The 23,149-nt window shown below is 49.1% G+C and overlaps 1 protein-coding gene across 1 annotated transcript in view; it reads left to right on the top strand.

The window, feature by feature from the left end:
• The window catches only part of INTS9 (integrator complex subunit 9), a 65,447-nt gene extending 44,250 nt beyond the window's left edge, over positions 1-21,197 (top strand). Inside the window, exons 10-17 of the mRNA XM_082217581.1 lie at positions 708-888; positions 4,449-4,509; positions 8,890-9,061; positions 9,323-9,447; positions 10,511-10,678; positions 16,840-16,938; positions 17,815-17,952; positions 20,303-21,197. Of these exons, the coding sequence (XP_082073707.1) occupies positions 708-888; positions 4,449-4,509; positions 8,890-9,061; positions 9,323-9,447; positions 10,511-10,678; positions 16,840-16,938; positions 17,815-17,952; positions 20,303-20,479 (1,121 nt within the window). The 3' untranslated portion in view covers positions 20,480-21,197. The remainder of the gene's footprint in view (positions 1-707; positions 889-4,448; positions 4,510-8,889; positions 9,062-9,322; positions 9,448-10,510; positions 10,679-16,839; positions 16,939-17,814; positions 17,953-20,302) is intronic.
• Positions 21,198-23,149: the final 1,952 nt, after the last annotated feature.

The raw sequence follows: 23,149 nt of genomic DNA, 5'->3' as shown, positions 1-23,149 counted from the left end.
ACCAACGTGGTCTCTCCAGATGTTTTGAACTACAACTCCCATCATCCCCAGAGAGCATAGTGTACAAGATGCTTTTTTGGTTAAAAAAATGGAGAGGTGCCAGTACTCTGAACCATTGAGCGCCATTAAAAAAGAAAACTGAATAGTTATTCAGGTCCACGTACCTACGGGACTGCCTCTCCTGGTATGCCCCGCAGAGGACCTTAAGGTCCACAAATGACAACACTTTGGAGGTCCCAAGTCGCAAGGTCGTTAGATCGGTCTCAACTAGGGCCAGGGCCTTTTCAGTCCTGGCCCCGACTTGGTGGAACGCTCTGTCACAAGAGACTAGGGCTCTGCGGGACTTGACATCTTTCCGCAGGGCCTGCAAGACAGAGCTGTTCCGCCTGGCCTTTGGTTTGGACTCAGTCTGACCCTTATGTTTCCCTCCCCTTATGGTTTTGATCTATGAGCTACTTTTAAAATGAGGCTGCATTTTAAATTGCATTTTAACCCGTATTTTAAATTGGTTTTTGTTTTTTGTCCCCCCCCCCCATTATGTTTTACATTTATTTTATTGGTGTTAGCCGCCCTAAGCCGGCTCTGGCCAGAGAGGGCGGGGTATAAATAAAAATTATTATTATTATTATTATTATTATTATTATTATTATTATTATTATCTCTTGCCTATTCACTAACTCAAAAACATGTCCTTGCTCTTTGTTAAGCTTTGACCGTCCGGAACGGGGGAAATGTCCTGGTCCCCTGCTACCCGTCCGGCGTGATCTACGACCTTCTCGAGTGCCTGTACCAGTACATCGACTCTGCCGGCCTCTCCAACGTCCCCTTCTACTTCATCTCGCCAGTGGCAAACAGCTCCCTTGAGTTCTCCCAGATCTTTGCCGAGTGGTAAGTACAGTGGTGCCCCGCAAGACGGACGCCTCGCGAGACGAAAAACTCGCAAAACGAAAGGTTTTTTCGTTTTCGAGTTGCTTCGCAAGTCGAATTTCCCTATGGGCTTGCTTCGCAAAACGAAGCTTGCCCCGCAAGCTCCGGGGATAGCGGGAAGCGCAGCGCTTCTTCCCCGCTGTCCCCGGACCTCTTTTGAAGCAAGGGGCGGCGCGGAGAAGATCGCTTCTCCCCATTGCCAGCCCCGCAAGCTCCGGGGACAGAGGGAAAGGCGCAGCACCTTCCCCTCTCTCCCCGGACCCCTTTTGAACCAAGGGGCAGCAAGGGAGAGAAGCAATCTTCTCCCCTCCGCCCCTTGCTTCAAAAGAGGGGACAGAGCGGCGCTTCCCCTCTGTCCCCGGACGGTCTCCATAGGAACGCATTGATTGATTTTCAATGCATTCCTATGGGAAACCGTGCTTCGCAAGACGAAAAACTCGCAAGAAGAAAAAACTTGCAGAACGAATTAATTTCGTCTTGCGAGGCACCACTGTATTGGCAGCAAAGAGGTACCCCATAGCCGGGTGGAGAGGTACCTCCGACACAGGAAGAAAGAGGGTGGGAGAGCAAAGCTACTACAGTGGTGCCTTGGTTCTCAAACTTAATCCATTCCAGAAGTCCGTTCCTAAACCAAGTTGCACTTTCCCATAGAAAGTACAGTGGACACTCAGGTTGCGAAGGTGATAATAATAATAATTTATTATTTATACCCCGCCCATCTGGCTGGTTTCCCCAGCCACTCTGGGCGGCTTCCAACAAAACACTAAAATACAATAACCTATTAAACATTAAAAGCTTCCCTAAACAGGGCTGCCTTCAGATGTCTTCTAAAAGCCTGGTAGTTGTTGTTCTCTTTGACATCTGGTGGGAGGCCGTTCCACAGGGCGGGTGCCACTACCGAGAAGGCCCTCTGCCTGGTTCCCTGTAACTTGGCTTCTCGTAGTGAGGGAACCACCAGTGATCCATAGTGATCCGTGTGGGAGGCACGTTCGCAACCTGCAGCGCTGCATCTGCACACGCGCAGGTTGCAATTTGGCGCTTCTGCGCATGTGCAAAGCGTGATTTAGCGCTTCTGGACATGCGCAACCGCCAAAACCAGGAAGTAACCCATTCTTTGGGTACTTCCGGGTTTCGGCACGTCTGTAACCTATAAAAACGCAACCTGAAGCATCTGTAACCCGAGGTATGACTGTAATGCAAAATGGATTAATCCGTTCCAGACTTTTAAAAGCAACCCCTAAAACAGCAATTTAACATGAATTTTGCTGTCTAACGAGACCATTGATCCATAAAAAGAAAGCAATAAACAATGTACTGCAGTCACACAATCAGTCAATCAGTAGCTGAACTGGGTTCCACACAGTCGCACAAAAAAGAGGCACAAAAATGCAAAATAGCGAAAAAAGACAGACCTCAGCGTAACACTCAAAACGGAAGTGTGGCACTCAAGTTGAAGTGTAACACTCAAAATGGAGCATGTTCGGCTTCCAGAAAATGTTCGCAAGCCAGAACACTTACTTCCGTGTTGGCAGTGTTTTGGTTCTAAGTTGTTTGAGTACCAAGGCGTTTGAGAACCAAGGCACCACTGTATTCTGAAAAATCCTTTTTTATAGATGCTTTTTATAGGATAGGGCAGTCACACCCTGGGGTGTCTTGAATGATGCTCAGTGGTGCTGCGGACAACACTGGCCTCTGTCCCTCTTTCCTTCCCTCCCTTCTCTGATGAACCTCTCGCTTCTCTGCCTCCCAAAGGGTTGTGTGGCTGTTTGTTGCAGCAGCTCCGCAGGCGAATGGTGCCTCTGGGGCTGGCCAGGGGGTGCTGGGTGCCAGGAATAGAGGCAGCCTCGGAGTAGGCAAGCAAGCGGGCGAGGGAACCCAGCCAGCCAGTCCGCCAGCCCTTGTTTTGGGGAATGGACGGACAAGTGGGAGGCCGGGCAGACAGGAGGGCACCACGCTGACCCTTCTTTGTGCTTGCCCTGTGCAAGGGCCGGCCTGAACCTGAGGGCCTGGTGCTGAAGATGGACATTTCCACCCATTCAGCCCCAACAGCATCTTCTGCTGCCTCCCAAGGTGAGCAAGGTGCTGGCCTCGCGTTCACCTTTGGCCAGTCTCCACCAGGCCACTCGGTCTGGGGCATCCTTTCCCCAGGCCCCTGTGGGGCGGCAGGTGGCTCAGAGACCAGGGGCAGTGGCGGCGGCTGCCCAGAGGACTCTCAAGGAGAGAGGAGAGGAGGCTGAGGGAACGCTCCACCAGGGAGGGTGTTCGAAAAAGGGCAAGAGGCTGCCAGCTCTGCAGGCAAGTGGGGGACATAACTGGGCTCCTGAGCAGGGTCTTGCAGAGCCAGGCAGAGGCCCAGGCCAGGTAGATAATGGGCCCCCGTTTTTTTTACCCTGGGAATAACTGAAGTCTTATAAATAAGTAAGTACATAACATAATTTTTTCATAATGTATTATAATTTTAAATACATTTTACAATAAATACATGATTCATTTTAAAACGAATTATGCAATTTTTAATAGTTCAATGGTGTATTTAAAAATCTATTTTTAAGTAGACAGCTTTGACTATTAATTATGATTAAATTATAATTAAAACTTCTCCATCTTCTTATTCTACTCCTAAAAAAGATGTATGCTTGTGAGAAAGCCACTATTGCTCATAAGCCACTATTTCTTTAAAAAACATGGTTTCCACCCAATTTTATCCTCGTTGAGCTATATGTACTCCTCGGGTGTAAGTAATATTCCTGGCCTAGTCAACAAAATTTTAAACAAAAGGCCACATCTTCATCAGTTTTTCATCATTTTCAAAAAAAAATAGTGATAAGAAAGCCAACACACTTATCTTTAAGGTACATGTGGTTTTAATTTTTGGCAAACAAGATTTCAAACAAAAACTCACCAACTTTTAACAGCATGAAAAACATGGTCCGCCATCATGTTCGCGGCGCGCTGGCAGCTGGAGCCTTGATCACCTCCACCCACCTGGCGCCCGTTCTGCGCTCCTCTGCGGAGCCGAGCACAGGCCCCGCTCCGGACGCTTGGGAAGCCTTTCTCTCGCACTGCCAGCCATGGCCCCAGGGAATCTGCCCACCACCGCCTTTGCGCATCCGCCCCAGTGCATCCCCTGCGATTGTGAATATGCTGACCGATGCCCCCTTTGGAATCTGCAAGTAGCCCATATGCGCCCCCCCCCCCAATCTGGGCCTGCTCCTGAGCCTCTCGGGGGGGGGGGCGCAGAAAGAATGCAGTTGGTTAAGGGAACCGTGGACTCAAAAAAGTTGAAAACCTCTGGGATAGGGGGAACAGGGGTTGAGTTTATGGGACCAAAGGAGGGTGGTCTGGGAACTGCTGGGCTAGACGATGCTGCCAGCTGTCAGCACAAAATTTCTCTGCTTGGTTGGGAGATTTGAGCACTAGGTGGCAGTGCTGAACTGCAATGGGTTGCCAGATGGGTTTGTAAATCTGGCTTGTTTTTCTCTGTTTTTCTCTTTCTCTCTCTCTCTCCCCCCGCCTTTCAGGCTGTGTCACAATAAGCAGACGAAGGTGTACCTGCCAGAGCCACCCTTCCCCCATGCGGAGGTAAGAGAATTGCCCTGCCCACCTGATCCCACCTCACGCAGGAGGGTGGGTGGAAGGAACGAGGGAGAAATTCCAGCCAGTTTGCATTTACAGTGGACGCTCAGGTTGCGGACATGATCCGTGCGGGATGCACATTCGCAACCTGCAGTTGCACGTATGCGCATGCGCGACTGCTGAAACCTGGAAGTAACCCGTTCCGGTACTTCCGGGTTTCAGCAGTCCGTAACCCAAAAAAGACGCCTGCTTCTTGGGAGAAAAGCAATGACAAACCTAGACAACATCTTAAAAAGCAGAGACATCACCTTGCCAACAAAGGTCCGTATAGTTAAAGCCATGGTTTTCCCAGTAGTGATGTATAGAAGTGAGAGCTGGACCATAAAGAAGGCTGATCGCCGAAGAATGGATGCTTTTGGATTCTGGTGCTGGAGGAGACTCTTGAGAGTCCCATGGACTGCAAGAAGATCAAACCTCTCCATTCTGAAGGAAATCAGCCCTGAGTGCTCACTGGAAGGACAGATCCTGAAGCTGAGGCTCCAAGACTTGGGCCACCTCATGAGAAGAGAAGACTCCCTGGGAAAGACCCTGATGTTGGGAAAGATGGAAGGCACAAGGAGAAGGGGACGACAGAGGCCGAGATGGTTGGATAGTGTTCTTGAAGCTACCAGCATGAGTTTGACCAAACTGTGTGAGGCAGTGGAAGACAGGAGGGCCTGGCGTGCTCTGGTCCATGGGGTTACAAAGAGTCGGACACGACTAAACGACTAAACAACAACAACAACAACCCCAAAAAATGCAACCTGAAGTGTCTGTAACCCAAGGTATGAGTGTAAAGGGCTTTCCAAAACAGTACGAGACTAGAACATGGCCCTCTTTCAGAATTCACACTTCCCCAAATTTTGCAGTGCGCTCCTCCAGCCAGCATCTGCCGGTGTAAAGCGTACATAAAAAGGCATATGATAGTGAAACGCATTTTAGGGGAAATTGCTTTTCAAAGATATGTAGCTCTGCAGAATTTCAGGAACTTACAGAAATGTCTTCCTCCCTTAAAATAATAAAAAAAGTTTAGCTAAGAGTCTCCAGATGCAGAAAAAGTTCTCTGCCAATTATCGCATTTTAAGGATTCACCATTCACTTGCAGGGGACTCTGTCGTTACTGAGAAGCTCTGTGGCTCTTTCTGATGATGCTATTTGACGCCTCTCAGAGGGATGTGGCTGAAACGTCATAACTGGGCAGTGGTTCGGTCCCTGCATTTTCTTCCTTTTTCTTTCTTTTTGCAGTTCTCCACATGTAGCTAATATGGGGGTTATTTTGAGTCCCCAGATATGAAAGGGCCAGTACTGCGTCCTCTCATGTTCAAACCCATAAGTGCTAATATAGGCTTGCCAGATTTCAAGAAGTAAAAACCCTAGCATGGAAAATGGCCTTTCCCCCTCCCACTAAAGGCAGCCAGAGGGAGCAAGGGACATGAATTCAACCCACAGAGCACCTGCTTCCTTATCGATCTTCAAAAGGAGTTTTGAAATTTCTGGGTGTGAAGACCTACACAAAATGAATTGCCCATGTATTTTGGCCTTGCCAGAGACGGCATCCTAGATTTCTCTGATTTACAGCCTTGCTCATTGACCTTCCAAATGCTGCAAACGAGGGACAAAAGTTGTTTTTATCGCCACCGGTTTAATCACCGGTGAACGACTCTGGGGTTGCAGCGCTCATCTCGCTTTAAAGGCCGAGGGAGCCGGCATTTGTACGCAGACAGTTTTTCCGGGTCATGTGGCCAGCATGACTAAGCCGCTTCTGGCGAAACCAGAAAACGCCATTTAACTTCACACCGGAGCGGTACCTATTTATCTACTTGCACTTTGACGTGCTTTCGAACTGCTAGGTTGGCAGGAGCTGGAACTGAGCAATGGGAGCTCACCCCGTCATGGGGATTCGAACAGCCGATCTTCCGATTGGCAAGCCCAAGCAGCACAGTGGTTTAACCCACAGCGTCACCCTTGGGGCATAGGAATTCGTTCCCCCCCCAAAAAAAAATATAGTCCAGGCCCCCCACAAGGTCTGAGGGACAGTAGACCGGCCCCCTGCTGAAAACGTTTGCTGACCCCTGGTCTAGATGACCCTCAGGGTCCCTTTCAACAATTCTATGATTTTAATAACCCTTTTGAGATTATATGCCTTTTATTCGGCATGTTTTGAGGTGAGGCTTCCTTTCAGGCGAGTCAAGTCCCCCAGCAGACTCACCCAGGCCACCTTTGGTGGAGGAAGAGCTGTCAAAACCTGCTACAGAAACCTCATGCTTCCCTTACTAATCCACAGGCAAATCTGACGGCATTTATGGCATCTCACAAACCCCTCTTTCCTTGTTGTGGGAAATGCCCGCCGGCACCTCTGAGGCAGTTTCTGCTTCCTTCGGGTTGTCTCTGAAATTTCGATAGCTGCTTGCAGGGGTCTCTCTCTCCCTCTCCCTCTCCCTCTCCCTCTCCCTCTTTCTCTCTTTCTCTCTCGCTCTCCATGAAATCCACATTTTGAAGTATAATCCTCATCTAGCACGTCCTTCGCTGGGCCTCCAACTCCCGTTGCTGGAGGTAACGCTTAGATGTTGAAGAGCTGGCCTCGGCGGGCTCTGAGGAGAAATCTCTTCCATGCTTAATTACAGGCGCACTTGCAAGACGGAGGGCTTATTAACTCCCAGTGTGGCTCGCATGTGCGCATTTAGATTTCTCGCTAGGAAACGAGTGGGGAGGTGTGTTTCTGGGCAGCCATCTTGTAGAAAGAGGAGGGCACGCCAAATAGCTCATGAGACTCCCACTCTTGGGGTTGTGGGTTCGAGCCCCACATCAGGCAAAAAAAATTCCTGCATTTCAGGGGGTTAGACTACATGGCCCTCAAGGTCCCTTCCAACGCTACGATTCCACAATTCTACGCTGGCCTCTCAGGTGGTTTCTACTGGCCCAGGACCCAGCTGATAACTGTCAGATACCAGGGGCACAGGATCCTGCCTTGTATTGAGTCAGACCATTGGTCCACCCAGCTTAGTGTTAGCTAAGTTAAACTGTGGAACTCCCTGCCACCAGCCTAGATGGTTTTAAAAGAGGATTAGACAAATCCATGGATGAGGAAAGGGCCACTGATGGCTAGTAGCTAGTGTTGTTGTTTGTGCTGTGAACAGCACAATTACCCAGAAAGTTTTATCATCCCCCCCTTTTTTTTTACTTTTTTATATAAACTTTTATTAGTTTTTTAACTTATCATTTTCAACAGTAATTAAACATACTTTTACATCTTATTCAATTTTTTTGACTTCCATCAATCCTGCCTGAAAATTTTCCTATCTACGGTAATCTCTTTAGTATGCATTTCTTATCTTCCCTATTATATTTAAAACTCATAACCAATAGCTCTATCTTTTTCTACTTCGTAACACTTCGTATATTTCTCCTTACAAAACTTCTTGTAGTCCGACTAGCGTAATTTGTTGATTACAGTTGCTCTTCAAATAATTCATATACTTCTTCCAATCTTCTGCAAATCTCTGGTCCCGCAGGTTTCGAATCCTTCCTGTCATTTTGTCCAATTCTGCATAGTCCATTAATTTCGTCTGCCATTCTTCTTTCGTCGGAATTTCTTCTTGTTTCCATTTCTGGGCTCACAATACTCTTGCCGCAGTTGTTGCATATAAAAACAATTTAACATCTTGCCTATTAATGTCCTGACCTATAATACCAAGTAAAAATGCTTCTGTTTTTTTTTAAAAAAATGAAAGTTTTATCATTCCCATCAATATACAGTACAGTGAAACCTTGGTTGTCGAACGAAACACATTCCGGAAGACAGTTCAACCTCTGAAACGTTTGACAACCGAGGCACAAAGGGAGAATGTCAATTTCAGCAGTGAAAATCGGAAGGGGGGGGGAGACACACAGTGGAAGCCGTTCAACTTCCGAGGCGCATTCAAAAATTGAATCATTTACTTCCGGGTTTTCGGCATTCGGGTTCCAAAACGTTCGTCAAAGGAGATATTTGACAACCGAGGTTCTACTGTATGATTATCGCTATAACCTTGGTTGCTAATACACGAGCTTCCCTTGCAATCTGAAAGAGTGTTTTAGCATCGATTGTATACCTACTATTTTAAAGCTATCTAGACGAATCGCTCGTTTGGATCGTCGCTTTATGCTTTGGAATGTTTTTGCAGGGACGTATCGGCACGCGTTTTTGCCAGGACGCTTTGAACACGTTTGCGTGCAAGAGAGGCACGCGAGCCGATTCCGTAGGTAGCGATAAATAACTTGTGTCGAGAGCGGTGCTCGAATGTCAATAAAGGAAGAACGCGGGAAAGGGAAAGGAGGTTTCTGACAGCCTCCCTTCTCTCCTTCCAGCTCATTCAGACGAACAAGCTCAGACATTACCCTAGCATCCACGGAGACTTCAGCAACGACTTCAAGCAGCCCTGCGTGGTCTTCACAGGACACCCCTCACTCCGGTTTGGGGACGTGGTGCATTTCATGGAGCTGTGGGGGAAGTCCAGCCTTAACACCATTATATTTACAGGTAAGAGCCTGGGAGAGTGGAGTGCGGACTGACTCCAGCTACAAAAGCTGAGACTGTTGAACAGATTCTTGCACTGGAGTATTGTTTATGGAGAGAGCTTGTTGCTGTTATTGATATTATTGTTGTATCTTTAGTTAGATCTTATGGTTTACGTAGAAATTGTTTCCGTTTAGCTGTTGTTTCCTCCAAACCGGAGGAGACCTTCCCCAAGGTTTGCGTGTGTTTTGTCCGATCCCTCTCTCTCTCTCTTTCCATTTACAGAGCCCGACTTCTCCTATCTCGATGCCCTGGCTCCATACCAGCCGCTGGCTATGAAATGCGTTTACTGCCCCATCGACACCAGGCTGAACTTCATCCAGTTCTCCAAATTACTCAAAGAAGTCCAGGTACACCAGGGCAGACCTCTCTCCACTTAACGGGCCTCGCTGCAGAGCCAAGCTGGGCAGTTCCCACTAGACCAAGGCTAGGGCCTTCCAGGGCCAGCGATGGTGGGACATGGCAGCATCTCAAAGGCTACAGGCTCCCCATTCCTGCCCCAAACACTTGGCCATTTCCAGAACACAGCAGCTGTGCGTTGTAGAATCATAAGAGTTGAACAGGGGGTGGAAGGTCACCTGGCCCAATCGCAGGTTTGATGCAGGTGGCAGCCTCTGCCTGAAGACCTCCAGCCCAGGAGAGGCCACTTACCCTTCCTAGGCAATGGGTTCTATTGTTGAACCTATCTGACCGTCAACGTCAGAGCCGTCTTTCCCATAGGGCTTAGTGGTGCGTCGCACCAGGGTGCCGGCCTCTCAGGGGCGCCCCAGGAAGCAGGGGGGCTGAGCGGCTTTGCTGGCAGCCTCCCTTTTCCCTGCACGCCTGCCAGCTGCGCCCCGCCAACCATAAGGCTGGCGGGCGTGCAGCTTCCCTCCCAAGCCTCCTCGGGAGGAGAGCAATCCCCGCAAAGGCTTAGGATGGAAGCTGCGCCCCGCCAACCATAAGAAATGGGGGAAATTTATAACTTATCTTAAATACCATTGTAAACAGTTAAATTTGTCACTAGGATTGGAATATCACTTGCCGTTTAAGAGTGAATTCTGGGCACAACGGAGATCTAAAAGATTTGGATTGTTCTAAAAGATGCAGGAGGAAATGATGAATAATCGGACCCACAAAGGAGAGGATGCAAGTCCGGGAGATTCCTTGGGATCTTGTTTTTATGATCTATGTCCGATATACGATTGCAAAATTTTGATTTGAAAAACCAGATAAATATATATTTTTTTTTCCAAAGAAGAAAGAGGTTCTTGTTTTGATACATGTAAACTGCCTTGTGATCTTTGGATGAAGGACAACGTATAAAATAAATGTAATAAATTATAACAAGGCATCTACCGCAGGGGCTTACGGATCAGGGCATGGATGTGTGTCTGTCCCTTGACTATTTTCCTCCCTCCCTCCCCATGGCAGCCTCTCCACGTTGTTTGTCCGGAGCAGTACACCCAGCCCCCTCCCACCCAGGCCCACCGCACGGACTTGATGGTCGACTGTCTGCCCCCACCCATGTCCTACCGCAGAGCCGAGGTGCTGACCCTCCCATTCAAACGCCGCTATGAGAAGATTGAAATCACACCAGAGGTGAGTGAGTGAAGGCGAACCAAGATATGGGGTGGAGGTGTGTTGGGGGGATGGACTGTCAGGAACTGGAATGAAGAGGAGGGGGAATGGTGGCGATCGCCTCCCTCTTCTCCTGTAGCTGACAGGGAAGAGGGAGGCCGTGTAGAATTACAGCCAAACTATGAAGGAGATAGGGACGCGGGTGGTGCTGTGGGTTAAACCACAGAGCCTAGGACTTGCCGATCAGAAGGTCAGCGCTTTGAATCCCCGCAACGGGGTGAGCTCCCGTTGCTCGGTCCCAGCTCCTGCCAACCTAGCAGTTTGAAAGCACGTCCAAGTGCAAGTAGATAAATAGGTACCGCTCCAGCGGGAGGGTAGACAGTGTTTCCGTGCGCTGCTCTGGTTCGCCAGAAGCGGCTCAGTCATGCTGGCCACATGACCCGGAAGCTGTACGCCGGCTCCCTCGGCCAATAAAGCGAGATGAGCGCCGCAACCCCAGAGTCGGCCACGACTGGACCTAATGGTCAGGGGTCCCTTTACCTTTTAAGAGCTTTCTTGTTTCCTCCCTGCTTCTTGAAACCATCAGGGGTGGGGGGAGGGAGAGAATTCCTCAAGCCTGACTTGGACGTAGGGAGGAACCCAGGGGGCTGCCTTATCCCTTGGTTCCTCTAGCTCAGTGTTGTTCACACCGGCCGGCAGCAGCAGCAGCAGCTTCTCTGGGATTTCAGGCAGGATTCGATCCCAGTCCCAAACCTGAGGATTGAACCTGGGGCCTTCTGCACGCAGAACAGGTGTTCTCGCCCTGAGCCACGGCTCCTCCTCAAACCTTTGGAAACCTGGGTCTTCACACCGACACAGGATTTCAGGCAGGACATTCCCAGACCTGCCTGGACATGCCAAGGATTGGGACCGCCTGCTTTAGTTGCAATTCCTACAAGGACACAGGTTGGACTATCAATGACCACTGGTGGCTCCATTGATTCTGTGCCCACTCATTAGATCATCACCTTGTTGTGGTGAATGGGCCTGCACGTTCCTATGACCCTTGTGAGTGAAGAAGAAGCAAAGATCACCAGTGTCGAAGCGATGATTCTTCAACATCAACTTCATCGGACTGGTCATGTGGTTTGGATGCCTGATGATCGTCTTCCAAAGCAACTGCTCTATTCCAAACTAAAATATGGAAAGCGTAATGCCAGTGGTCAACAAAAGAGGTTGAAAGACTCTCTCAGAGCAAATCTTTAAAAAATGTGGTATAAACACCAACAACTGGGAAACACTGGCCTGCGAGCGCTCCAGTTGGAGAACAGCCTTTACCAGAGGTGTCATGGGCTTCAAAGATACTCGAACTCAGGACGCAAGGGAGAAACGTGCTAGGAGGAAGGCATGCTTGGCAAATCCACACCAGGATCAACTCCCACCCGGAAACCAATGCCCCCACTGTGAAAGGATGTGTGGATCCAGAATTGGCCTCCACAGTCACTTACGGACTCATTGTTAAAACCGTGTTTATGGAAGACCGTCTTCCTCGGCTATGAGGGATCGCCAAAGAATACGATGATTGTATGATTTAAGCATCTCATGGCTTGCAAGACAGCAGGTTCATCCCCACCCGGGTCCAAACCCCAATTGCTGCTTTTAGCTGAGCCCTCCGTATGCATTTCTGGCAGCTGAGGCTAGTTTTGGTCCCAATCCTGGTGGCTTCATGTGACTTGCGTTCAAGGTGCTTGGAGGAGTCAGCTGCCACGTAGTAGGCATTAGCCTAAAGAGGGAGCCATTTCTCTGTTTTGCCTGGCAACTGCACAGCCCACAAAAATACATAGAATCCTGGTTGGAAGGGACCCCTAGTTCACCCCCAGAAACGCAGGAATCGGAGCTCAAGTATCCCTGACAGATGGACACCCAATGTCTGCTTGAAAAGCCCAGCACCTTCCCAGGTACTTTGTTCCACCACTGAACGCCTCTTATCGCCAGAAAGTTCCTCCTAAGGTTTAGTCAGAATCTCCTTTCTTGCAGCGTGGTTTGGGTCCTACCCTCCAGAGTAGCAGAAAATAAGCTGCTCCCTCTTCCTTGTGACAGCTCTTCAGATATCTGAAGATGGCCATCATTCCAGTAAAGTGGTGCCTTGGTTCTCAAACGCCTTGGTACTCAAACAGCTTGGAACCCAAACACTGCAAACCCGGAAGTAAGTGTTCCGGTTTGCAAACTTTCCTTGGAAGCTAAACGTGCTCCATTTTGGGTGTTATGCTTCCGAATTGAGTGCCACACTTCTGCTTTGAGTCTTACGCTGAGATCGGTCTGTTTTTGCTATTTATTTTGCGTTTTTGGTTTTGCGACTGTGTGGAACCCAGTTCAGCTACTGATTGATGGTTGTGTGACTGCAGCACATTGCTTATTGCTTTCATTTTATGGATCAATGGTCTCGTTAGATAGTGGAATCCATGTTAAATTGCTGTTTTAGGGGTTGCTTTTAAAAGTCTGGAGTGGATTAATCCATTTTGCATTATTTTCTATGGGAAAGCACGCCTTGGTTTTGGAACGCTTTGATTTTGGAACGGACTTCCGGAACGGATTAAGTTTGAGAACCAAGGCACCACTGTACTGCAGTGATTCACAGGCTAGCCTTGCGTGATCTCGGAAGAATCCAATGGAATCCCGTGGAATCCAGTTCAGCCTCTGATCTAAAGCACCGCCTTCTTCCTTGCAAACAAACTTTGCACTACTTTAGAAAGAGAGCCCACAAGCTGAAACTGCTCCCCCCCTTTTATTGCAGCTCAAAGGGGTGTCATTTAGCACAGGGTGTAAAAACGCAACGCAGAGCCCTGTGTGCAATTAACTAGCTTCCCTAACGAACGCAGGGCTTGCCCCCACTGCTGCATCTCCCCATCCAATTTAGAAGGGAGCGCCGATATGCTCATTTGCATTTAAAGAGCCCATTTGCCTGAATTGGAACTCCGAGTCCAGGAGCGTGTTTCTAATTGGGAAAATAATTGCCCCCCTTGCAGCAGACTCTCCATGTACTTAGCTGTTCTTGAAATGTGCTTATTTCTCTGGTCCCGTTAAGCCGAGGAGTCATACAATGAGGTGGTGGTTCTTTTCGGTGATGGTGGGGGTTGCATTGAACAGTAAAAGTCAGCCCCATCCAGAGGGGGCCCACTGGGCTTATGAATGGGCCCTACCTAGGGGTGGGCTGTACCCCCTATGTTTAATTTCCCAGTGGGAAGATTTTGGTTTGCTTCAGAAATTATTGACACCCATGGAAAAATACCTATTCGTCCCAGTTTTGTATTTCTTTGACCGAATCAAAAAGTCGCTCAAGCAGAGCCATTTCCACCAGGAAAATACACTACAAAACTTATCTCCAAACACCTGCTGTTAAAGCTATATGGGGTTTTGTGGTGGCAGCTGGGATCACTACAAAAGTGGTGCGTTGAGCGCAGGAAGGTGCCTTCAACATTAGGGAGAAACTTCTGACAGTCTTCTTTTTCTTTGGCAATTCCTCATAGCCAAGGAAGATGGTCTTCCATGAACACATTCTTAACAGTGAGTCTGTGACATGGAGGCTGTTACCGGAAAAAATCCGAGGGCTCCCTTGGACAAAAACAAAGACACCAACCAGGATAACTTGGAGCAAAACAGCAGCCTGTAGGCTTGGCCTTTATTGAACTGTTGCAACAGGGTTCCCTTCCCTTGCAAGAGAGAGGAAAGACCCAGAAAGATGGTCTGCCAGACCTTATAAAAACTTTTGAAATTCCCATCCTCCAGGTCAAGCCCACCCCCAGAAACATGCATACATTACAGAAGGGGTTGACATCATGCATACATTACAGAAAGGAGGGGTTGAGGGAGGAGTTGTGGTGGTAACCTGAGTGTCCTGTCACCTGCCTGGTTCTTCCTTTCCCCCTGCCCATGAGTCACTTCCAGGAGACAAAGGGAAGTTTACAGTTTCCTGCCCCCAGAGGGAAGATCTGATCATTGTCCTTTGTTTCAGTCCATGCTGAATCCACTCCCATATGCAAGTTCTTTGTGATCTTGATTGTCTTCTGTCTGGGATCATCAGGGTTGACATAGCAACTGGGCAGGGCTCCTGTGGATGTGCTGGGATGGTGAAGGGATTATGGCTGACCAGAACCAAGCCACCCCCCTTTGATAGCCCTTGTCATATGGAGTAAAATAAAAATGGAACAGTGCAAATCCGATGTATGGACACATCCTTCCACAGTGGGGACTTAGGTTTCCAGGTGTGAGTAAGCTCCTGTTGCTCGGTCCCTGCTCCTGCCTACCTAGCAGTTCAAAAGCACACCAGTGCAAGTAGATAAATAGGTACCGCTCTGGCGGGAAGGTAAACGGTGTTTCCATGCACTCTGGTTTCCATCACAGTGTTCTGTTGCACCAGAAGCGGTTCAGTCCTGTTGGCCACATGACCCAGAAAGCTGTCTGCAGACAAACACCAGCTCCCTCAGCCTGAAAACGAGATGAGCGCCGCAACCCCATAGTCGCCTTTGACTGGACTTTACCATCCAGGGGCCCTTTACCTTTACCTACCTGATCACAGGGAGGGTTTGCCAAGTGTGCCTTCCTCTTAGCACATTTCTTCCTTTCGTCCTGAGTTTGAGCGTCTTCAAAGTCCATGACACCTTTGGTAAAGGCTGTTCTCCAACTGGAGCGCTCGCAGGCCAGTGTTTCCCAACTGTCGGTGTTTATACTACTTTTTTAAAGATTTGCCTTCAGAGTCTTTAAACTTCTTTTGCTGACCACCAGCATTACGCTTCCCATTTTGTGATTCCTGACTTGCAGGGGGTCAGACTGGATTGCCCCCTGGGGTCCCTCCCAGCCTTACGATTCTATGATTCCACGAGTCAGACCAATTTTCCGCCCAGCTCAGTGGTTCCGCAGCCCGCTCAGTGACTAGAGCAGTTCAGATGTGGGTCGCGATACTCTCCCTGCCCATCCTTCAGTGCCAGACAAGCCGCCCGCCGCCATCGTCCCCCCTGCCTGGCAAGCGCCTCCGCCCTTTCCGCTGTGTCCTTGGGAAATTAACTTCTACGGGTTTATGAAAGCCTCTCATCTAGGCAAAGGCACCTCCCTGCTTTATTCCTTAAACGTTTTCAAGCGGCCCTCGAGACTCATTACGGTCCCTGTAGCAGCAAAATGGCTTTAATGATGTCTGTGATGAAAGGCTTTTTAATAAAAAATTTAAAAGCCTCCGCTCGGCACACTCCCACCCCCGAAAAGGAAAGGAGGGGGGAGGACAGATCATGCTTGCCCGTCTACCGCAGGCCGGATATTCTGCTGTTCGCACGTTCCTTCCAGGCCACAGAATACAGAGGTTCCAGTTTGCCTTCGCTGGATCGCTCTCTCCTTCTTCCCCTTAATGGCAGACCCCAATGCAGCGCTGCTCAGAAACATACTGGGAAGCCAACATAGAATAATTAACAACTCATCAGCGAAACAACTGCAATCCATAAGACTCCTTTAACAAAGCAACAGCTGAGAAATAGGCCGAGCATCACAATTAAAGCAAAAGTCTTTTTTTTAAATTGCTTTATTGACTGTAAAAAAAGAGAAAAAAGTCAAGGGGGAAAAAAATCAAAGGATAATACAAATTACAAAAAACAAGTTAATTTCTTACAACACAAGTTCTACTATGACTTCCAGTCACCCCATCGAGGGTGACTTTTCATTATCACTCCATACTTCTCCCAATTTTTTATTTTAACACGGTTTTCTATGTTCATGCAGGGGTCAGTCTAAGCCTGCCAGAGAATTCACATTTTTACAATGCCCTTTAAGATATTTTCTGTAAACGTCCCACTCTCTAATAAACGTTTCTTCTGTGTTATCTCTTAATTTTTCCCGTCATCCTTGCTCATTCTGTGTATTCTAATATATGACCTCAGGGTGCAGGGAAAGAAAGGAAGGAAGGAAGGAAGGAAGGAAGGAAGGGGGAGAGAGAGAGAGAGAGAGATAGAAAGAAAGAAAGAAAGAGGTGGCAGTTGTGCAAATAATCCCTTTTTGGAGGCTTCCAGGGTTGCTGCATGCTTTAAAAGTTGCACTCTGTGGGAGGAGTGTTTTGCATCCTTCTGGTTTTCAGGAAAATAAAATTGCCTGATTGCACTTGAAGTGGCTAAATTTGCTCCTGTGTGTCTGTGTATAAAGTGGCTCCATCTTTCTTTCACCAGCTTGCAGATTCACTGGTGCCCACTGAGATGAAGCCGGGGATCTCCTTGGCGACCGTCACGGCTGTTTTGCACACAAAAGACAACAAGCATGTGCTGCAGGTAGGGTGTGAATACTGGGGTGCTGGCAGGTGGAGGGTTTGGGTGAAGGACGCTCCCCATGACTCCGATCCCTGGGGTTTCCCAGTTAGTTAACCAGCCGTTGCGCTCACCAAATCCCAGCAAAACCCCTGGGACAAAACGTTTCTCTTCTTTGTGTGTGCTGGGGTTCGCAAGAGAAGCTGGACTCCTTAATCAAAATCAGTTCCATTTTGGAACAAACAGCAGGCAGCCGAGAAGGATCCTGGGGCTCAAACCTATTAATTTTTATTGCTGTTTATTTGACTTGCGTTTCTGTGCACACACACACGATAAACAGCTCAGAACTAAGGTAAGCTGAAAGTACCCCTCACCCCCTAAAAAATCTTCACAATTTAGAATTTATTAATTCTACCCCGCCCATCTGGCTGGGTTCCCCCAGCCACTCTGGACGGCTTCCAACAAAGTATTAAAATACAGTAGTCTGTTAAACATTAAAAGCTTCCCTAAAGAGGGCTGCCTTCAGATGTCTTCTAAAAGTCTGGTAATTGTTCTTCTCTTTGCCATCTGGTGGGAGGGCGTTCCACAGGGTGGGTGCCACTACCGAGAAGGCCCTCTGCCTGATTCCCTGTAACCTCACTTCTTGCAGTGAGGGAACTGCCAGAAGTGTCTGGGTAGAACGATGGGGGTGGAGACGCTCCTTCAGGTATATTGGACCGAGGCCGTTTAGGGCACAATTAAATGCACAATTAAAGTGACAACATGGTTTTAAAGCAGGAGAAGTCAATCCTTTTTTATGCATCAGATTTCCCCAACCGGGCACTCTCCATATGCTTCAACCATCTCTGAACAGTTTGGAGGAAAAAAACCATAAAGCTGTACATCCATCTCCTTTGACAGCTGCCCCCCAAGCCTCCTCAGCCTCAAGGGGGCAAGAAAAGGAAGCGGGTGGCAGATGAAGTTCCAGAGCTGAAACCCGTCAAGCCTTTGCTGAGCGGCTCCATCCCCATGGACCAACTGGTGCAGACCCTGGAGAAGGTAAGCAGCAGCTGCCTTCATGGCCAGAGCACCGGGGAGGCGGTTGGCACCCGTCCGCCTCGAGAGACAATGGCATGCGCCTCCGGGGGTGAGAGACAATGGAGTGCGTCTCCGGGGCTGAGAGACAATGGAGTGTGCCTCCGGGGGGTGAGGGACAATGGAGTGTGCCTCCAGGGGGTGAGGGACAATGGAGTGTGCCTCCGGGGGGTGAGGGACAATGGAGTGTGCCTCCGGGGGTGAGGGACAATGGAGTGCGCCTCCGGGGGGTGAGGGACAATGGAGTGCGTCTCCGGGGGTGAGAGACAATGGCGTGCGTCTCCGGGGGTGAGAGACAATGGCGTGCGCCTCCGGGGGTGAGAGACAATGGAGTGTGCCTCCAGGGGGTGAGGGACAATGGAGTGCGCCTCCGGGGGGTGAGGGACAATGGAGTGCGCCTCCGGGGGGTGAGGGACAATGGAGTGCGCCTCCGGGGGGTGAGGGACAATGGAGTGCGCCTCCGGGGGGTGAGGGACAATGGAGTGTGCCTCCGGGAGGTGAGAGACAATGGAGTGCGCCTCCGGGGGGTGAGGGACAATGGAGTGTGCCTCTGGGGGTGAGGGACAATGGAGTGTGCCTCCGGGGTGTGAGGGACAATGGAGTGTGCCTCTGGGGGTGGAAGTCAAACCGCTGTGTTTGTACATCTTATAACAATCTAACGCAATACAAAAATGTGATAATGAAACATAACTTTAAAATAGGTAACCTCCATCAAAAAAGTTAAATTCAACAATCATTAGAATAGTATAAAATAATATCAACATATAAAAGTTAAACAGAAATCCACCCAACAGTTACAGTAATATCTAAACTATAACCAATAAAACAACGGCAAGCCACAGTACATAAAACAATACAATATACATTGAGAGGCAGAGAGTGGGGCGAGGCAGGCGGAAGGAGGCCTGGCCTGATGGAGTCTCCCCCCCTCACCTGGGCAGTGTCTCTGGAGGTCCGGGGTGTGCTGGGCCCGGGGGTAACCCGATCAACGCCGTCCAGGTCCAGTCCAGAATACAAAGGTTCCCCTAGGAGTCAGTCCAACAGGGCCAAGGCAGGACACGAGGCAGGAAACCAGGCAAGGTCAGGCACAGGGTCTCCGGCAGGATCTAGCATGCAGCAACGTTGCTCTCGCAACCTGGGGCAGGGTCTGACAGCCTTTTATCTCTGTCGGGGTAACGGCCAGTCCTAATCCCTTGGCAACTCACCTCCCTGTTTTGCCCAAAGGCGAGCACTCCTCCTGCGAGTACTCAGGTCTCTCCTTCTCTAAGACCCGAGTCTCTGCAGCTTGGGAGACGTCAGTGGGTTACTAGACCCAGAGGCCGCCTCAGCCTTCCCTGACCCAACCGGTAGTGGAGCAGCTGTAAGTGATGGCCCAGCTGGAGGCAACAAGGTCATCCCCACATCTGGAGCCAGGGCAGGATCAGGCCCCTGACTCGGCCCAGCTAGGGAACCTGTGCAGACTGGGACTCTTCAGGATCAGGCCCCAGACTTGGTTCAGATGATGCCTGAGGCAAAGGATCCGGTGCGGACTGAGACTCCTCTGGTTCTGGGTCCGAAGCCCCAGTCCCAGGCCATCACACTGGGCTGCCCAGACGACAAGACCCCCCTCTCGGCATTGTCCATGGGGTCCAAAGGAAAGCAGAGCAAGATGTTTGGCCCCTGCCCAGGGGCCCTTTACCTTTTAAATATAATTCTGGCAAGGGGCGGGCGACCCCTGTACACCTTTGTTCATGCTGAGTCATAGAACCGGAGAGTTGGACAGGGACCCAAATGGACCCAACTCCCTGCAATGCAAATAATAATAATAATAATAATAATAATAATAATAATAATAATTTATTATTTATACCCCGCCCATCTGGCTGGGCCTCCCCAGCCACTCTGGGCGGCTTCCATAGAAACCAAAAATACAGTAAAATATCACACGTTAAAAACTTCCCTGAATAGGGCTGCCTTAAGATGTCTCCTGAATGTCAGGTAGGTGTTTATCGCCTTGACATCTGCTGGGAGGGCATTCCACAGGGCGGGCGCCACCACCGAGAAGGCCCTCTGTCTGGTTCCCTGTAACTTGGCCTCTCGCAGTGAGGGAACCGCCAGAAGGCCCTCGGCGCTGAATCTTAGTGTCTGGGCTGAACGATGGGGGTGGAGACGCTCCTTCAGGTATACTGGACTGAGGCCGTTTAGGGCTTTAGAGGTCAGCACCAAGACTTTGAATTGTGCTCGGAAACGTACTCGGAAATCCTCCCATTTGCCACACTGCCTCTGGTTTGCCAGCTGAGCACCTCCCCCTTCCCTTTTCCCTGTCCCTCTGCAGCACGGCTTCAGCGACGTGAAAGTGGAGGACACCCCGAAAGGCCACATCGTGCTCTTCCAGGACGTGGAGACCCTCATCCGCATCGAGGAGGACTCCACGCACATCATGTGCGAAAGCGACGAGGCGCTCCGGGTGAAGCTGCAGGAGCTGGTCCTCAAATTCCTGCAGAAGTTCTGAGACCTTGGCCTGCCATGGAGTCCAGCCGGCCGTCCCCCCAGCAGGGTCAGGAAAAAGGAAGGGGCTGCTGACCCAAGGGGAGAGCAGAGAGGCTCGTTTTACAATGGCAACAAATTGCACAGTTCTCCAGAGTGTGGCTGGCGGGGCTGCTGTGCCATTTTGAAAGCCAGGAATAATTAAACAGGCACAATTTTCGCACTATCGCGACACAACGATGGAGGCAGCTGTCCCATATCTCCCCACCCCAAATGCCGACATCGCTGGGGCATTTTGTAGAATTCCAGCAGGCTGCTTAGCAGACCCCCATGGCCCCCGGTAGAAGTTGGGGGGGGCAGGGGAGGAGACACAACTTTTTGTAAACAAACAAACAAACAGGTAGTGCTCATGAACTGCGCTTCCTGTTCCATTCTCAGGAAAATTTAACAGAACTCTTTTGGACTACACCTCCCATCAGCCCCAGCCAGCAAGGGGGAATTGTTTACCAAAATACCTGGCAGGTACCAGCTTGGCAAAAGTTGAATTAAAGCATTTTCTCTCCCCACACACAGACCCCTATTTTGGAAGGGAGCAGCCCCTATTATTTCTAAATGAAGTATTTTGCTTTAAGGTTGTGACATTACGTTTTCTCTGCCTGTCAGTTCTCCTTTGTGTTTTAATACTGATTGTTTACTCAAAGCAATGCTTTTTTTTTCTAAAATAAAACCGAGAGACCCGGTCATAGTTTATCCCTTTTTTATTAAAAGAGACGACCACCTTATTGTTGTGGGCTTCCAAGATTGCATTGGGCATCAGTAAAGGCTTTTCTTAAGGAGTGTGGTCAGATAACCAGCTCTCTGGTGTTTTGAATTAGCGTATTTTTTGCTCCATAAAATGCACCTGACCATAAGACGCACCTAGTTTTTAGAGGAGGAAAACAAGAAAAAAAGATATTCTGAACGAAACAGTGGATGTATGATTTTTGTGGTTCATGCTGTGGCCACAGACATGTGATGTGACAGTGAGTTTGGGGTAGCCCAATGCAAAAATCCTGAGAATCCATGTGGATCCGTGCTTTGTAACCATGTTTTTGCGCCACAAAACGGTGGATGCATGATTTTTTTGGTGCAGGCTGTAGCCATGGACATGCTATGTGATCTGATGGTGAATTTGGGGTGACCCAATTCAAAAATCCTGAGGATCTATGGGCTTTTACCTCCTCCCTCCCTGGCAGCCTCCTTTATCGCTAGAGTCCCTTATCTCCCTCCTAATCGCTTGCTGATCAGCTGCTCAGCGGCTTTATTTCAACACCCCCTTCCCTCTTTCAAAAAGAAAAAAAAAGCACAATCTGCTTTTTGCCCCTGGGCAATTCAGCTCCAGGGACCACGCATTCACTCCATGAGATGCACAGACATTTCCCCTTACTTTTTAGGAAGAAAAAAGTGTCTCTTACGGAGTGAAAAGTAAGGTAGTTGCAGGTCCTTTCTGGATCCTGTGTAGTATGTTCACGGGGAGGGAATTCCAAAGGGTTTGGGAGCCACAACCGGAATGGACCTCCTGATAAGATGGCAGTGCTGGCTCCTTTTCTCCTGGTCCAGCAGCCTCTTTGCACATCTGGGCTCCAAATGCATAAGGAGCTCCCCCAACGAACGGAAAGAGAGACCGTTAAAGGAGAGATCGGACCAGAGTGATTGGCGGCTGTGGGAATAGCCAAACCTCAAAGCCACCATCTCATTGGCCTGCCTTGCAAGTGGTGACACCTGTCTGAGTCTTGTATTAATCGCCTGCCTAATAGCCTCCGATTTCCCTCTGCCTTATATATATTTACAATTTCTAATCACAGCCATATTTTACTGCAACCTGCTGTCAAGGCAGCAGCGATCCTTCACTGGTTGACTGCAGAAGTTTCGTTCTGTCGGTAATTGATAGCTTTTGCTTTCCACCACTTCCTTTCCTTCCTGGACGCCATTCATTATTAACTGCAGGGCAGAGAGAGAGAGAGAGAGAGAGAGGTGGGGAGGAATAATCCAATTACATTCCAAGTTTTAACAGGCTTATTCCAGAGCCCCGGGAATTCTGGATTTTGTGCACGTTGGTGCTCATTAGCTCTCACAGGCTCGCAGCTGTCACTTCTTTCAAAAAGCAAGGTGCTAGTCCACATGGAACTGAAGGCAACGGTAAAAATGTGGAGACAGGTTTGTGCCTGGATGAGTGCTTCCCCCAAAATCCATCCTTATAACCTGCTAGGATAGACATGGAAGCAAGAGGAAAATGTCAATCATAGTTCAGTGGCCTGGATCCAATATTTTTGCATGTCTGTGACTGGGGAGCACCGTCCCCTTTCAAAAGAGCAGTAAAACAAACAAAAAAGGAGCTTGTACTTTGGCTCTAGTTTTACACTGTATGGGAAATGTGATTCCTCATCTCCTTTTTTAACATTTAAAAATTGTGCTGCACGTGCCAATATAGTTGATTATCTCATCACAAGTAGAGCTGTTTTGTGATTAAGAGTAACTTACAACACCCCAGAAATGCAGTGCAGTGTTAGTACCGCGAGTTATAGGTGGGGCTGGAGGCCGCTTTGCCTTTCCAGCCAATTTAATTTAATTCCACACACGAACACACATATCCCAGCCCAAATCCAGTGTTCAAGCAGCACAGACAAGTTGTATATTCCAATATTTTAAAAGAGGA

Source organism: Podarcis vaucheri (assembly GCF_965113315.1).
Source record: "Podarcis vaucheri genome assembly, chromosome: 3".
Lineage (NCBI taxonomy): Eukaryota > Metazoa > Chordata > Lepidosauria > Squamata > Lacertidae > Podarcis > Podarcis vaucheri.
This window is presented reverse-complemented; position numbering and strand designations above follow the sequence as displayed.